Source organism: Nuphar pumila, chromosome 14, assembly GCF_984573655.1.
Source record: "Nuphar pumila chromosome 14, dmNupPumi1.hap1.1, whole genome shotgun sequence".
NCBI lineage: Eukaryota > Viridiplantae > Streptophyta > Magnoliopsida > Nymphaeales > Nymphaeaceae > Nuphar > Nuphar pumila.
Genome location: NC_143262.1, coordinates 48865912 through 48882297, shown reverse-complemented (window position 1 = coordinate 48882297; position 16386 = coordinate 48865912). Strand labels below are relative to the sequence as shown.

Genomic DNA, 16386 nt, shown 5'->3' with positions numbered 1-16386 from the left:
ATAAGGTTTTTTTTTAACAAATCTATTATTCTTCTTTGTTGGAATTTCTCTCACTTTAGTGGAGTTTCCCCTTTCTTTGGGAATTTTGTGTGTTTTATGCTCTCTTTAAGGAGCCTTTCGGTCCTTATAATCTTCTTGTGAGTATATACTCTTTTATGAAGATTTTATGGTTGTTGTGAGAAGATTGTTTGTGAGTATCTTTTTCCTTGCATAATATCCTTCAACGATTCATTAATACTTGTAACCCTTTGTGGATCTTTTGAGATTGGTTGAGAGCATCATTTTTTAAGTTACAATAGTGGATTTCATAAGATTTTTCAAACTTCACCATCTTTATGAATGCCTATATTGGCCTAAGTTTGTTATTTGCTCATTCAAGATTATTGTCATTTAAAAATCTTGCATTGCATAAAAGTGCATCTATTATCATTTGGTGTGCATTTAATTGCACTTTATATCTATCATAGTTGGGGCTTGTTTTTGACTTTTTGATTATTCCAAATCGGTTCTTACGCATGATGTTGTTAAATATTTCATAATTGTGTTAGTTGCATAATAAGTCTTTTTTGTATAAATGACTTCTTTTGAAGATTAAGCATAATTCATGTTTATGCAAAATTGTTGTTATAAAACATATTATTGTGATTGATTATATTGGACCTTTGATTTAATTTTTAATCGGTCCTCTTTTCTTTGAAAAATGATTCCTAAGGTGTTTATTGCCTTTTTGTGGCATTTATATTTGTCCATCACATGTTTCTTTTATGCATCATTGTTTTGGCCTTATTATTGTTTTATTAGAGATGTTTGTTGAGGTGAGTTATGGGCACCTCGTGTTATATCATTTTAGATTGTCCAAATTGCCATATTATAGATGGTGGTTGAGGTGAGTTATGGGCACCTTGGGACTCTAGAATGATTTGGTATATGATCTCTAATTATGAGTGTGACACCCGTTGTTATGTCTTTTTAGATTGTCCACTTACCATATTATAGATGGGGGTTGAGGTGAGTTATGGACACCTTGGGACTCTAGAATGATTTGGTATATGAGTGTGTCACTAGTTTGATGTTGGCCATTGATCTTATGGATGCTCTTATTTATATAAAAATGTGATGGATATATGATGTTTGAAACCTTAAAATGTTTTAAGGTATATTGAAATCAAGGTTTTAGGGATTATTGCCCAACCTTCCTTTGTTTATGAAAATTATGAGTGCATTTGCACATTTGTGATTTTGAGCTTTTGTGCACAAGTGTTCCATATGTTCTTGGTGTGCGTATGTTCACACATTTATTTTCAAGAATATTGTTCTATCGGTTGTTGTATCTTGTTGAAGATACTTTTACATAGTTTATTCCAAAATGTTATTTTTATGGGTATTCTTTTTGAAGAATATTGTTCTATTGATTCAAGGTTTGATTTATATATATGTTTGTCATTACAAAGTTTGATTATCTCAAAAGTCTTCTCCTTTTATGCCCCTTATCTATTAGTCATCATATGTAGACAAGAATTTTATTACACCTTCGTGTGTTGGTAGCCCTTTATTGGCTTTTGCTCTCTTGGTCTAGTAGTTGAACACACTTGTCTTGAGTGTTATTTTATGTAGACAAGGCACGTTGATTCACACCATGGTGTGTGATTTTAGTCCATGTTGGCATTTGTGTCTTTGCTCTAGTCGCTGAGATGTATGCTCATGGTTGGTTTATTTCACTCATTTCAAGTGTCATCTTATGTAGACAAGAGATGTATTATGTTTTAGCCCATGGTTGGCTTCTTACTCTTGTTCTAGTAGCTGAACATACTTGGTTTTGAGTGTATTTTTACGTAGACAAGAGATGTTTTTGGTCCATGTTGACGTGTATTCTCTTGTTCTTGTCGTAGATGCACTCATTTCAAGTATTATTATATGTAGACAAGAGGTTCTTTTGCACACCTTTGTGTGTGTTTTTGGCCTTTAATGGCATTATATTTATAGTTTTGATCTAGTAGCTTATACACTTGATTTATGGGTTTTGGAGGACTAATGAGGTAGTTGTTTGTAATGGATGAACTATTGTTGAAATTTGCAAAATTTCATTCATGACTTGTGTTTTAAGATATTCAAGTGAATCATATTTTTGATATGCATATTTTAAAATCAAGTTGATTTTTTGGCATTTAATCTATATATTAAAGTGCTTATGGTATTTTGGCCACTTTTGTATGCAAAATGTGTCCTTTTTTGTCAATTAAGTGAGATTTTCCTAAATGGGGAAGATTCTCTACTCAAATAACACTATTCGTTTTGCCTCGTAAATGGATTTAAAACCTTGTGAACTCTTGTGTTTATTTTTGTTTAAAGTATGCTTGGAGACTTCGTTTCTCTTGTTTGGCACTTCATTACATGTTTGAAGCATGTTCATTAATGATTCCTTTACGTATTAATTCATTTCATGATAATATATGCATATGCTCTTTATGGCCTTTTAGGATCTCATTCAATAAAGTATATGTTGCTTATGCTTCTTCGTAGGATTATTGTGGTGTCCCTTAGAGGACCATTGTGTTATTCCCTATTATGGGGTTATGTTTGTCCAATGTTGGACCATATGAATGCATTATGCATTCTTGCAATTCATTTCCGCATAATTTGCTTCCGCTCACCATTTAACTTGATATATGATTTTGAAATCTTGATTTTTCTAAATTTTCCTCATGCTAAAGTAATTATTTTATAATGTGATCTTGCATAAATATAATTTTGCACCTTGTGAGGAATGTTCCATTTGAGTAAAGTGCAAAGATATTTTTTACTTGTTCTTTGTTGTTGTTCCACAGGATCTTGAAGATAAGTGAAAAATGAAGTACCTTGGATAGATCACGGAAGGTGCTCATCGTTAAAGACGTTGGAGGAAGACATTTGCATTTTCAATGGCATTCGGACTGAAGGCTCTTGAAGCCTTGAGATTCTTCCTCTTGCTTTCTTCAATCTTTTCGTTCCCCCACGCAAAGTTTGAGGGAGGGTGTTAAAATGTATCATTCAACCTTTGTAATATTATATATATTTTATATATATAAAGGATAATACATATTCGTATATTGTATATATGCATATGTATTATCTTAATTATATATATAAAATATATATTTCTCTATTTATAGGCATAGGGGTAGTTTAGACATTTCACAGTTTTACGCATATTCCATTCGGAATATGTTTGTAATTTAATTTTATATTTTCTTTTTTTATTTTTCTCCTTTTTTTGGGTTTGCGCCACCTAGGGAGGCTCCCCAAAGAGTCGTTGGGGAGCCCCCAACGGTCACAAATGTGACCATTGGGGGCTCCCAACGACTCCTTTGGGAGCCCCCTTTGTGGCTCCTCTCTTGTGTTATAAATAGGGGTCTCCCCCTTGTATTTCCTTACTCCTTGGAGGAGCTTATGCTCCATTGTATGGGGTTTATACCCCCTTCTTCCTTCTTCTTCAATAATATTCAACTTATGACTTTATGGCATATTTTTGCCCCTTGTGTGGGTTTATGTGTTAGCACATTATGTGCTTGTGTTGTTTCTTTTAATGGGTTTGTTCACACTTCATGTGCATGTGTATGGGTTCTTTATTGAACCTAATGTATTCAAAGCCACTTTCTAACCGATTTTATGTTTAGTCTGCTAACATATGTGTTGTATGATTGATGTAGGAGGCTTTGTTTGAATGTATTCTGATATCGTGCATTTATGCAAGTATGTTATTTTCTACCAGGCTTTCACGAGTCTAGCCCATTTTATGGGATTTCAGGTAGATTATGATGTGCAGCTGCAGAGCGGATATGGAATGCTTAGGCGGCGGCGAGAGCCAGTCTTTTCCTTTCCCGGGGATAGTTTTGAAAATTTTATTATTGTTATCAAAATACTCTTATATGTATTTTAAATTATTGAAACTGAATTAAATCTTAATGTCCACATTTTAATTCAGTTATGATAATTGATTGTAATGTAACTCGCCCAGAATGTTTAACCAAAAAAAAAGTGTTGTTTTCGTTGTTTTAAAAAGAAAAAAAATCTCTGAAATTTTAGGGTTAAAATTTTGGGGCATTACACCTAAACTCTTCTTTCAATCATCACATCAATCAACATGTGTTTCAAGAAACTAGCTTTTAAAGCACATGACAAAAATAGCTCCAAGAAGGGGTCATACCACTAGAAGATGTAGTAGTGGGGTTGGTCTAACGGCCACTATTTAAAAGGACCCTGTCATTGGTGAGATGGTGCTTGAATGAGGTGCTATGGTAAGTTCAACCATTTGTGTACGTACAAGTTATATTCTATGGATAAGGAGGATTGTAATCCAGGAGTGCATGGGAGGTAGTGTAATGGTTGGAGAGGTTTCAAGTAGCATCTTACATGAGGTCAGCTACCGAATTGAGAACCACTAAACCAAATTCCTATTTGTTTTCTTCATCAATGTCTGCTATTGTGAAAACGTTTTGCCTATTTCTGTCATTTGGTATATATGCTCTTACTTTCAAACTCTTTTTCTTCCTTTTTAGTGAAACCTTAGTTGTCAAAAGCAGTGCCTAGGCGGATTAGCCATAAGGTCACCACTTAAGCTTATGGGTCTAGGCAGTAGGGCCCTATTTTTCCATCTAAGCTACCTAAGAGGTGCCTAAGTGGTCCACGCCTAGGCTGAAGCGACACAGTTCTCATTTTTTTTTAAAATTTTGTCTCGTTCCTTTCTTTTTTTCTTTTTCTTCTTCCTCCCAGCCCCAAAAAGTTTTCTTTCTTGTTCTCTCATTTTTTTCTTCTTTTTTTCTCTTTTATCTTCTTGTTTTTTTTTTCTCTTCTCTTTTCTTCTTCCTCCTCCTTTCACCCCTCTACCTTCTCTTTTTCTTCCTCTTATCTTCTTCTTTTTTGTTTTCTCCTTTTCATTTTTTCTTTTTCTCTTTTTTGTTTTTTTTCTTCTTATTTTTTTCTTGTTTCTTCTTCCTCCTCTAGCCCCTCCACTCTCTTTTTTTTGTTTTCTTCCTTTTTTTTAACAATTTTTCCTTTTTTCATGTATGCATGTGTTTTTTAAACAACACACATATAAAATATGTTTTTTTAGTTTTTTTTTATATATATATATATATATATATATACACTAAGTCACATGGACTCGGCTAAGGAAGCGCCGCACCCAAGTCAACACGCCTCGACACGAGAGCGGACACGGGTGCGGCTCAGCACACAGTACGGACTCGGTCAACGAATTGAGGTCGAGTCCATCCTCGTTTTGGACTCGGTCGACATTGACCGAGTCTATATTCGTCCATTTTTAGGATGAAAAAACTAAAAAAAATAAAATTGTTATATATATACAACAACAACAACTACGCCTTCATCACAAAACAATTGGGGTCGGCGATATGAACCAAAAAAGAAATTCATTTTGAGTCTTCCACATGAATCATTTTCCTCCAATCATTTCTATCCAATGTCATGTCCTCGGTGAGGTTCAAAGCATTCATATCCTTTCCTATCATCTCCATCCAAGTCTTCCTAGGCCTACCCCGACCTCTTTTAACTAATATATTTTCCCATTTCTCCATCCTTCTGTCTGGAGCATCATTAGGCCTTTGTCGAATATGTCCAAACCACCGTAAACGATTCTTTCTCATCTTATTTTCAATGGGTGCAACGCCTACCTTCTTACGTATCTCCTCGTTCTGAATTTTAGCTTTTATTGTATTTTCACACATCCATCTAAGCATCCGCATCTCAGCTACACTCATTTTTTGAATATGATGTCTCTTGGCAGCCCAACATTCCGTGCCATATAGTAAAGCAGGTCTAATAGTCGTCCTATAAAACTTTCCCTTCAACCGCAATGGCATTCTATGATCGCACATCACTCCAGTTGCACTTTTCCATTTCATCCACCCAACCTTTATCCTATGATTTACATCTCCATCAATTTCTCCATACCTTTGAATGATGGATCCCAAATATTAGAAATAATCATTCACCGGTATTTCTTGCTCACCAAGCTTCACTACACTCCCATCACTACTTCGTTGCTTACTAAACCGACATTCCATATATTCAGTCTTACTCTTACTCAACTTAAAACCTCTAGCTTCTAATGTCTCTCTCCATAATTCTAACTTAGCATTAACCCCAGCTCTAGACTCACCAATCAAAACAATATCATCAGCAAACAACATACACCATGGTACATTTTCTTGAATTGATCTCGTAAGCTCATCCATCACTATCGCAAATAGGAAAGGGCTTAAAGCAGATCCTTGATGTAACCCAACCGTTATCGGAAAATTGGTTGTCACCCCTTCACAAGTGCGGACATTGGTTACTACTCCTTTATACATATCTTTAATTATACTAATGTACTTGAGAGAAACACATTTCCTCATCATTGTCCACCACAGAACGTCCCTAGGTACTTTATCGTATGCCTTCTCCAAATCAATAAAAACCATATGCAAATCTTTGTTCCTCTCTCTATATCTTTCAATAAGTTGTCTAAGAAGATGTATAGCTTCCATAATTGATCTTCCAGGCATAAAACCAAATTGATTCTCCGATATCATGACAACCTTCCTCAACCTAGACTCAATCACCCTCTCCCAAAGTTTCATAGTATGACTCATGAGTTTTATACCACGATAGTCTGTGCAATCTTGTATATCACCCTTATTCTTATATAGAGACACCAAAGTACTCTTCCTCCACTCATTAGGCATCTTATTTGTCCGCCAAATTTTTATATATATATATATATATATATTTTAAAAATATATATATATAAAGAGATTGTGTTGTGCACAGTCACAGTGACTGTGTTGTGCTCAGTCACAATGTTGATTGTGTTGTGTGCACAGACTATGTTGTGTGCACAGTCACAGACTTTGCACTTTATATATATATATATATATAGCCGAGTCCTCGTGTCCAAAATTTTTAAAATTACGTCGCACCCGTGTCGCACCCATGTGACAAAGTATATGTATCAGAACGGGGTTCATCATGTCCCCTTTTTCTTTATGTCACCGTTAAGACCCTCCAAATATCAAAGTTTTAGGTGTTTGATGCCCAATTTGAACCATTAGATGTGTTTATCAATACTTATTGATTGAGAAATAAGATTTGTTTCAAATTAATTTGATTTAAAAATGTGAATATTTTATCATGAAATTTTAGTACGATATCAACCGATGTTTTTTTTAACTCTTTAAAATACACATTTGAGCATAAAAATGCGTAATCAATTACCTGATCAAAGCCTAGTTCGGACTGGCCCGCTGGGAAAACCCAGCTCACGGCCCACCTGTTAGGCTCGTGGGCCTAATCAGGTCGGGCTTATTATATTATATATAAAATAAGTATTTTATGTTATATATATAAACGTAAATATATATATATATGTATACATAATATATATATATTATATAAAATATATATACAAACGGGCCAAGCCGGGCTGCGGCCCAGCCTGTGTCAGCCAGGCTCGGGCCAAGCTTGAGCCTAATTTGTAGGCCCAGCCCATTGCCCACCTATATATATATATATATATAGTAATCGGATGGTGTGCCCCAAATTTTGGTGTATGTTCAATATTATGCAGTTTCATGAATTTTGCGGACATGTTACACTGAATTACACACTATCAATAGTTACAATCATGTTTGTTACTAAATTTAACTATTTATTGCAATATTTTTGTTTTTCTTGATGTTTTATTTTTTTGGTCCCACCTAGGCCGCAACTAGTCATTTTAAGGGTCTTTCGCCTAGGCTCCGACTAGTGCTTTTGACAACTAAGAGTGAAAGAGGAAAATATAGGGATGGTTGTTAATGTGTTATGATATGGGAAACAGGTTTGGAAGAACGGCAGGTGAGTGGGGAAGGTGTATATGCATGTGCATGTCAATTATGAGAATAAATTTCTATTTTCCAAGATTCCTTCATTATATTGTAAGTTGTCATGGATGTTTATATATATTTCCATTTTATATATATTTTTCATTTAACCAATGATCTTTCTGTATTTGATTTTGATATGATATTTTGCTTTTGTTTTGAACTTACATAAGTGCATTACCAGTACTTTGTATTTCTTATTATCGTTGCTTATTATAGAGTTGCATATTGTTACAACATATTTGCAAATGGAGTCGAGTATATACCACCATAACTTATGGTGGTTCAGTACCACATATGCAGAAATATATACATATGTATAGATACAGGAAGTTTATGTGAAGACTAAAGACCATTTAGGGCTAGTTTTGTTTTGAGGGCAGGGGAGGGGAACTCATCAAATATGAAAGGTACATGGCTTGAAAAAACATCTACAGAACAGTAATAAAATTCTCTCATCTGCCAGTAGATAACAGATCAAATGGACACAAAAAGGAGGGGGCGCAGGGGATGGATTTTTGTAGGAAACGCCATTTCCAATGAAAAGACAGGGCCATCTGGTGTTTGTCTCATGCTTAGTATGATAGTAGCATTTTTCTAACTGAATTAGATGAAAGAAACATGCCTAAAGCAAATACAAAAAAGAGAGCAAGATCTACAAATTTAGATTATAACTTTTGCAAATCTGTGAGGATATTTAAGAAGGTGGGTTGTTACTTGTTAGTTTAAAGGAGTAGCCCTAAGAAAGGAAATTGTTTATCAAGTGGGAAGGCTGTGGAGTATGGGGCACAGGAGAAAGGGCATTGATATGGGTGGAGAGAGAGAGAGAGAGATAACCTAGTATTTATAATACCAAAATGGCATGACAACTATGTCACATAGGTACAACATGGATACAGGTCTGAAGGGCATGACACAAATTTACAAAAAAAATGGATATCAGGCACAACTATCTAAGCACACACACACATATATATATAGAGAGAGAGAGAGAAACATGCTAAATGCATTTGGTGGTCCCGAGGTAAAATCTTTGTCAAACTACCTTGGTGGTCCTGTTTGGAATCTCGGTGCTGGGATGAGCATTTAAGCATTTGGGATGGGAAGTGAGGCCCTTTCTCCTTTGTATTTACACTAAATCATGGACTTGGCAGCTGCGACTTCTACAAATGCATAAACTCCATAAAGCCCCATCCCAGCCACAGATTCTAAACAGGCCCTAAATGCATCAATTTTTTGCAATTAAAAAAGTTTTATTAAATTCACTGAGAAAACATGTCCTGAGGGTTGATTTCCACTAATATGAGAATGCCGAACGCATCAACTTGCATCATCAGATCTCAGCTAGATTAAAACATAATGATGTTTCCATGTATGTGTATCTATATATATAAGTGATGCAAACATGCTAAATGAAATATGTTAAATGAAACATGCTAAATGGGTTTTTTGGATTTTTTTCATTTTACTTTTAAATTCTGACCATACATATGTCATCTACATACTTGATTTTATAGAAATTAGCTCTTGGAGCATTCGATTCCGACACATAGGTGGGCTTTTATAAGGTTCGAAAAATCAACAGTTCAAAATCTTTGTAAATTTTTTAAAATACGAATATTATTTTTTTCATTGAAAACTAATAACCCAGGCATCGATTCCTAGTAAATCAATCATGCCAAACACATCTATGGGGTTCGAATTGCAAAAAAACACCGAAAAAGCCGAAAATCCCATTTAGCATGTTTCATTTAGCATGTTTGCATCACTCATATATATAGATATATACATGGAAACATCATTTTTTAATCTAGTTGAGATCTGATGATGCAAGTTGATGTGTTCGGCATTCTCATATTAGTGGAAATCAACCCTCAGGACATGTTTTCTCAGTGAATTTAATACGACTTTTTTAATCGCAAAAATTTGATGCATTTAGGACCTGTTTAGAATCTGCAGCTGGGATGGGGCTTTATGGAGTTTACGCATTTGTAGAAGTCGCAGCTGCCAAATCCATGATTTAGTGTAAATACAAAGGAGAAAGGGCCTCACTTCCCATCCCAAATGCATAAACGCCCATCCCAACGCCGAGATTCCAAACAGGACCACCAAGGTAGTTTGACCAAGATTTTACCTCGGGACCACAAAATGCATAAACGCCCATCCCAGCGCCACGATTCCAAACAGGCCCTTATGGCAATCGATTTTTCAATCACTGCAAAATCTGATGTCAAAAGACTCAAAACCTATTGATCCAAATGCCAATCCCCACTAAACAGAACATGTAGATCAATCCATCAGGTGAGATTAGCTAAAAAACAGAAATTTAAAAAAAAATGGAGATGCCAAGTCTTTTGTACATAAAAATTATTGTAGCAAACATTATATATAGGAAAAGCGGTAGCTGACTACCACTTTTCTGACCTACTACCAACCTACTTTAAGCTAACGGGTGTTTTCAGGTTGTTTTCGGCAATCTAACACTGCAGATGTTTCAGCATGATCGATTTGCTAGGAAACAAGACTCGTGTCATGTTTTCTTGATAAAAAACATGATTTTTAAGCCTTGAATATCTATGAAAATTTTAGACCGTGGATTTTTAGATCTTATAAAAACCTATTTGTGTGTTGGAATCAGGGGATCCAAGAGTCAATAACTATAACATCAAGCATGTAGAACACATCTGTACGGTCGAATTTAAGGAAAATATGGAAAAATAAAACCTTTAAAATCCCAATAGACTGGCGGTAGGCCAAAAAAAGTCTTAGGCAGCTACCAAGCACCTAATCTCTCTCTCTCTCTCTCTCTCTCTCTCTCTCTCTCCAAATTTTCATTATCACGACTCTTACTTAGATTTCTATAACACTCTCTTTTAACCTTAATAGCTAATTTGACATCCTCGTTCCACCACGATGTATCCTTACCTAGCGGTGCACCGCCTTTAGACTCACCCAATACCTCCTTAGCCACCTTTCTCATGCCACCCGCTATCTTATTCCACATTGATTTTGAATCCTCCTCGAGACACCAATCAGCTTCTTTAACTACCTGCTCTACAAACATTCCTTGTTTAGCTCCTTTCAGTGCCCACCACTTAATTTTAGGATCTATCCTATGTCTATCCCTTTTGCGGCATTGTCTAATTCTAAGATATAAAATTATGACTCTATGTTGTGTAGCTACACTTTCTCCCAGTATAACCTTACAATCAATGCAACAACCTCTATCTCTCTTTCTAAGTAGGAAAAAATCTATCTGACTCGTATTAACCCCACTTTTAAATGTTACTAGGTGAGACTCCCTCTTCCTAAACCAAGTGTTTGCTAAGATCATATCATAGGACAAACCAAAATCTAAAATCCTTTCTCCACTTTTGTTTTTTTCTCCTATACCATAGCCTCCATGGATACTCTCAAATCCATCCCTACGAATGCCTACATGCCCATTAAGGTCACCGGCGATGAAAAGCCTTTCTCCATAAGATATCCCTTGTACTACTCCATCTAAATCTTCCCAAAATTGATGTTTAATAGAATCATCTAAACCTACTTGTGGTGCATAAACACTAATAATATTAATAATATCCGTACCTAATACTAATTTAATAAGTAAAATCCTATCACCCTTCCTACGGACCTCAACTACATTATCTATAAACTCCTGACTCATAACAATCCCTACTACATTCCTATTCCTATTTATTCCTGTATACCAAATCTTATATCCCCAAGGTTCTATCACTTTTGCTTTCTCACCTACCCATTTGGTCTCTTGTAGACATAAAATATCAATCTTTCTCCTACACATAACATCTACTAACTCTACCAACTTACCAGTTAAAGACCCTATGTTCCAAGAGGCTAACCTAATTTTATGGTCTTGGACTAACTTCTTTACCCCACCCGTCCAATAAAGTGAGGGAACCCTTGCCTATTTGACACCACACCCGGGCGTCGGTGTGACGCGTCGCTTCCAGGCGACGACCTAGCAACCCTTGCCCATTTATCACTGCCTCTGGGCCTATAGAGTACAGTGCGTCGCTCAGTAGGGAACGCCCCAACGAAATTCTCATATTGGTTCATATTCATAAGATATGACTAAGTTTTTATGCTGGCTGTCACAGGCCTACCGCAACCCTCCTCCTTTATCCGGGCTTGGGACCGGCAGTATATAACTAAATAGTTATACACAGGCAGAGTGTAGCTGAGATGCGTATGGTTAGATGGATGTGTAGAAATACAATAAAAGATAAGATTCGGAACAAGGAGATACGTAAGAAGGTAGGTGTTGCACCCATTGAAAATAAGATGAGAGAGAATCGTTTATGGTGGTTTGGACATATTCGGTGAAGGCCTAATGATGCTCCAGTTAGAAGGATGGAGAAATGGGAAAATATATTAGTTAAAAGAGGTCGGGGTAGGCCTAGGGAGACATGGATGGAGATGATAGGAAAGGATATGAATGCTTTGAACCTCACCGAGGACATGGCATTGGATAGAAATGATTGGAGGAGAAGGATTCATGTGGAAGACCCAGATTGATTTTCTTTTTTTGTTCATATCGCCGACCCCAATTGTTTTGGGATGAAGGCGTAGTTGTTGTTGTTGCCCTTTAGAGTTTTAACTTTTAACGTAGAGAGAGAAGAGGGATCTCACCTCATTTTTCCCAAAAAAAAAAGGATCTTCTGACCGTGCGATAGCAAAAGTGGAGGAGAAGGAAAGAAAGAAGGAAAGAGGAAGGAAGGAAAGAAATAATAAAGGGAAGAAGGAAGGCAGGAAGAAAGAAGCAGAGATGGATAGAACAAGAGAAAAGAAAGGTACAAAGGAAGGATAATGGGATGAAGTATGGGAAAGAAAGAAAGAAAAAAAGGAAAGGAAGGAAATCAACAATTACCTGCATATTTAGGCTGCCTATCATGTTCTTTCTATCATATTATGGCTTCTTTTAACATAAATTTTTTCTACTTTTTTCATTTTATTTTTAAATTCCAAGATTTTCCCAAAAATTATTGGAAGAAAAGCTATAATATCCTAAGATTTTGCCTTGCTGAGATATAACCAAGATCGAGTTTTATGACTATATATATATATATATATATATATATATATATATATATATATAGAGAGAGAGAGAGAGAGAGAATCAGACACACGTGTATTCACAATTCACATAGAAAAATGCACAACTTTACTACATGTTACAAGTCATTATGTATATGAGGTCATAAACTGTCATTTAGTAACTAAAAATCTAAGACATGTCAACTAATAGTTAATAATCAAAAGGTATCGTCCAAGAGAATGCTTCTGGCAAATGCAACTAGAAAGTACATTTAATGATAAATAAGCAGGTTGAAGTCAAAGGAATTGTGAATGTATTAGTACAGGGTCCTCCTTTTGGTTCATTAAACTAAATCTTGCTCCTTCTAAAATAATGGTGTGAGATTGGAGACATGTTTCAGGTATAAAGAGAGGAAGGAAGCTTGAGATGCGTATGCACCTGTGATGGAGAAGCATCGATGAAGAATCCTGTTATTGGCGAGAATGCAGTGCCGGTTCTGCACAAGACATAGACGTGCCAAGTCATAATGCATGAAAAGAGAAAAGGCCTCTAAAACATCCATCCACGCAAATTAAAACAGCAAAAATGAAATTCTGAACTAATAAAATAAGGGAAAATACCTCAAAGAATAAGCACAAGCTGTATGCTACTAAAAGGGAAGAAAAGAAGAAGAAAAAAGAATGTGTTCCACAATAATGCGATGTAACAAACTTGTCCGAATAAGATGATACCCTTTTAGCATCTTCAAAATCATCCAAAGGAAATCATGGATGAACTGGCTTTTAGATAAGGAAATTAAGATAAAATTAAGATATATTGCATCATGAAGGAGCCGGAACAAGAAGCACATTCTCGTTTGCACATTTAGAGAGGAAACTAGTCCGCTATAACCAGTACGAAGTTTTCTCGTGCTAAGAAGAACTCAGTACAGTTAATACAAGCTTAGCAATAGACATTGTGCATGAATTTTACAACTGAACAAGATCAATCCAAACAAAACTGAAGTTGACAGAAAAAAGCAGATGTTACAAACAGCGGTAAGCCTAACCTGTCTGAGGCACTATAATATATGAAATGAGGCCCAGGTGGTATCATCTTTATTCCACTGAAATTAGGCCCCGCAATAAAAGCCTGCAATTAAACGACCGGAGAGAGAGAGACGAAAAAAAAAGGAATGGGTGCTACGAGTTTAGCGGCGATCGATCCAGAGGAGAAACAAAGCACATAAAAAAAACGTGGGTACACCTGAATCGGCAAGAGTGGGTACTTGCCTGAGTGTCCACGCCAATAAGGGTGCACTGAGGGACGTTGAGGAGGAGGAGGGTGGCCCCCTGCTTTACCAGCCCCATGGCCGTTTCAGCGTCCATCGACAGGTTCTGAGCCACTCCATCTGCTTCCATTCTGCTTCAAATTTTCGCTTGGGCAAACAGACCGTGTGTCTGTGTGTGTATAGCACCGAAACAGCGCGGGGTGTAGCGTCCGGAACTTACCAGAACACCCCACGAACGAACTCACTTTTCGAAACTATCCTAAAAAAACACGATGTTTTAATTTGGTTAGGATGTACCGATTAATATAATATAGGTCGCCCTCTTGTCTGTAGCAAGAAAATGAGGTAAGTGACCTTACTTAAAATCAGTTTAATTTTTGTCCATACTTAAAATCAGAAAATTTTCAAACTATTTATATTTTTCGACATGCTGAGACGACTAAAACGGTGGCAGCAACATAAGCACAAGGTAAGCATCTGTTTTGTTGTTTATTTTATTTTATTTTATTGCTTTTGGATCCAAAATTTATATCACTTGTGTATTTGCATGTCTGCCTTGTTTTCGATAGTGGTGATACTCATACGCCATAGAAGCTCGCTTTTTCCAAATCAAAGTTCAAAATTAAGACCCTGAGTAAATGAAAAAACGATATGTTTCCTAAAATGCCCATAATTTTCTAAATTTGCCTCATGTCTACATTTGCAAATGCCTTGTACAATATATAGGTACGTTGTCCCATCTCGCAACTTGTCACTAAAAAGTACATTTGCATGATGATTGTGTGAACCTCATGAAGTTAGTGTGAACCTCTTGCAACTGAAATATGTGTATCTTAATAAATACCATACAAAATTCACTAGTATGACATTCGCTAGATATTGGATAAGTGTTTAAATGAATAAAAGAGGACTTTATTTTAATTTTTGAATTTTAACTATTTAATTTTATCATATATGAATAGAAATTTAAAAAGTATCAATTTGATTGAAATTGAAAACTTCAAGGAATTCAAGTTTGCAATTTGAAATCCTTTTGGATCTGGATCTCAAAAAAATCCAAACTCCATTATCTAAGTTAAGTGAATCCAATATCTGAATGTGGATCACGGGAAAATCTGAAATTCATTAAATAAAGGATTGGATCTTGGTATTTGGATTTGGATCTCTAGATGATCCAAAAATCCACTTTGGATTTTGGATAAGGAATGAGTTTGATCCAAATAAAATTGGATCCATTATGGATCTAGGATCCAGGATAAAATAGAAAATGTAGATTTAGGTTTTAATTAAATATTTTATATTAGATAGTATATTTATTTAATATATAATATAAAGAACTAACAATCTATTTAAATAATTTTTCATAAAGCTAACCTAAGCTATTTAATAGATAAGCTAAGTGACAGGGTAATAAACAAAAAGAAGGAGATCACATTTTTGGGGAGTAATGATGAGAAGAAGAGGAAAGGGTGAATCACCCTCCTCTTATCTAAAGAAATTAAAAGCTAATAAGTAAGATAGTTAAAAAAATATGTAATAAATATATATACATTTAAAACAAGGCACTAAAAAGTCAATTTAATGACATATGATAAGAAGAAGAGACACCATAAGTGATGAGCCTCTCCCTCTCTTTTTTAACAATTAATGCAACTCTCTCTTTTCCATAATCACCCCCCCCCCCAAAAAAAATGGCAGTAAAAAGTGCATGGTCCATGATTGTGCGAAAGCTCGGAAGATGAGAATACGGTTCTGCATAACCTTTGAGGTGTCACACGAGTACTCACGATAATTTGTGTGTGTTGCCCGAAATTGGGTTGATAGTTGAACAAGACCAAGGAGGTACGGAGTGTACGCCCAAGTTATTCAATTGAATAACTACATACGCACAAACCTAAGTAGGCATTCTTTCGTCACTCGCTGGTAAATACACCATGCGCTTACTTGATGGGTGATCTGAATGTACAAAAAATAAATATTATAATCTTGAGTACACCCTTAGTGTAGTCTGTATTCGGTCATTTCATGTTGATAAAATTGTGTACCTTAAAGCAGTACACGGGTTGTTGAAACCCTGATTTGTCAAAGAGAGGTTGGCACAATTAACCTAAATGAATTGCATTAAAAAGAAAAGAAATGGATACCCATCCAAC

The 16386-nt window shown here is 35.7% G+C and overlaps 1 protein-coding gene across 3 annotated transcripts in view; it reads right to left on the bottom strand.

Annotated features, from left to right (window-relative positions):
• LOC149816807 (AAR2 protein family) overlaps window positions 1–14363 on the bottom strand; it is a 140822-nt gene extending 126459 nt beyond the window's left edge. For all 3 annotated transcript variants that reach the window (XM_089987091.1, XM_089987092.1, XM_089987093.1), the window contains exons 1-3: window positions 14235–14363; window positions 14012–14094; window positions 13402–13459 (exon numbers count right to left, since the gene is read on the bottom strand). In XM_089987091.1, the coding sequence (XP_089843217.1) occupies window positions 13402–13459; window positions 14012–14094; window positions 14235–14363 (270 nt within the window). The remainder of the gene's footprint in view (window positions 1–13401; window positions 13460–14011; window positions 14095–14234) is intronic.
• Window positions 14364–16386: the final 2023 nt, after the last annotated feature.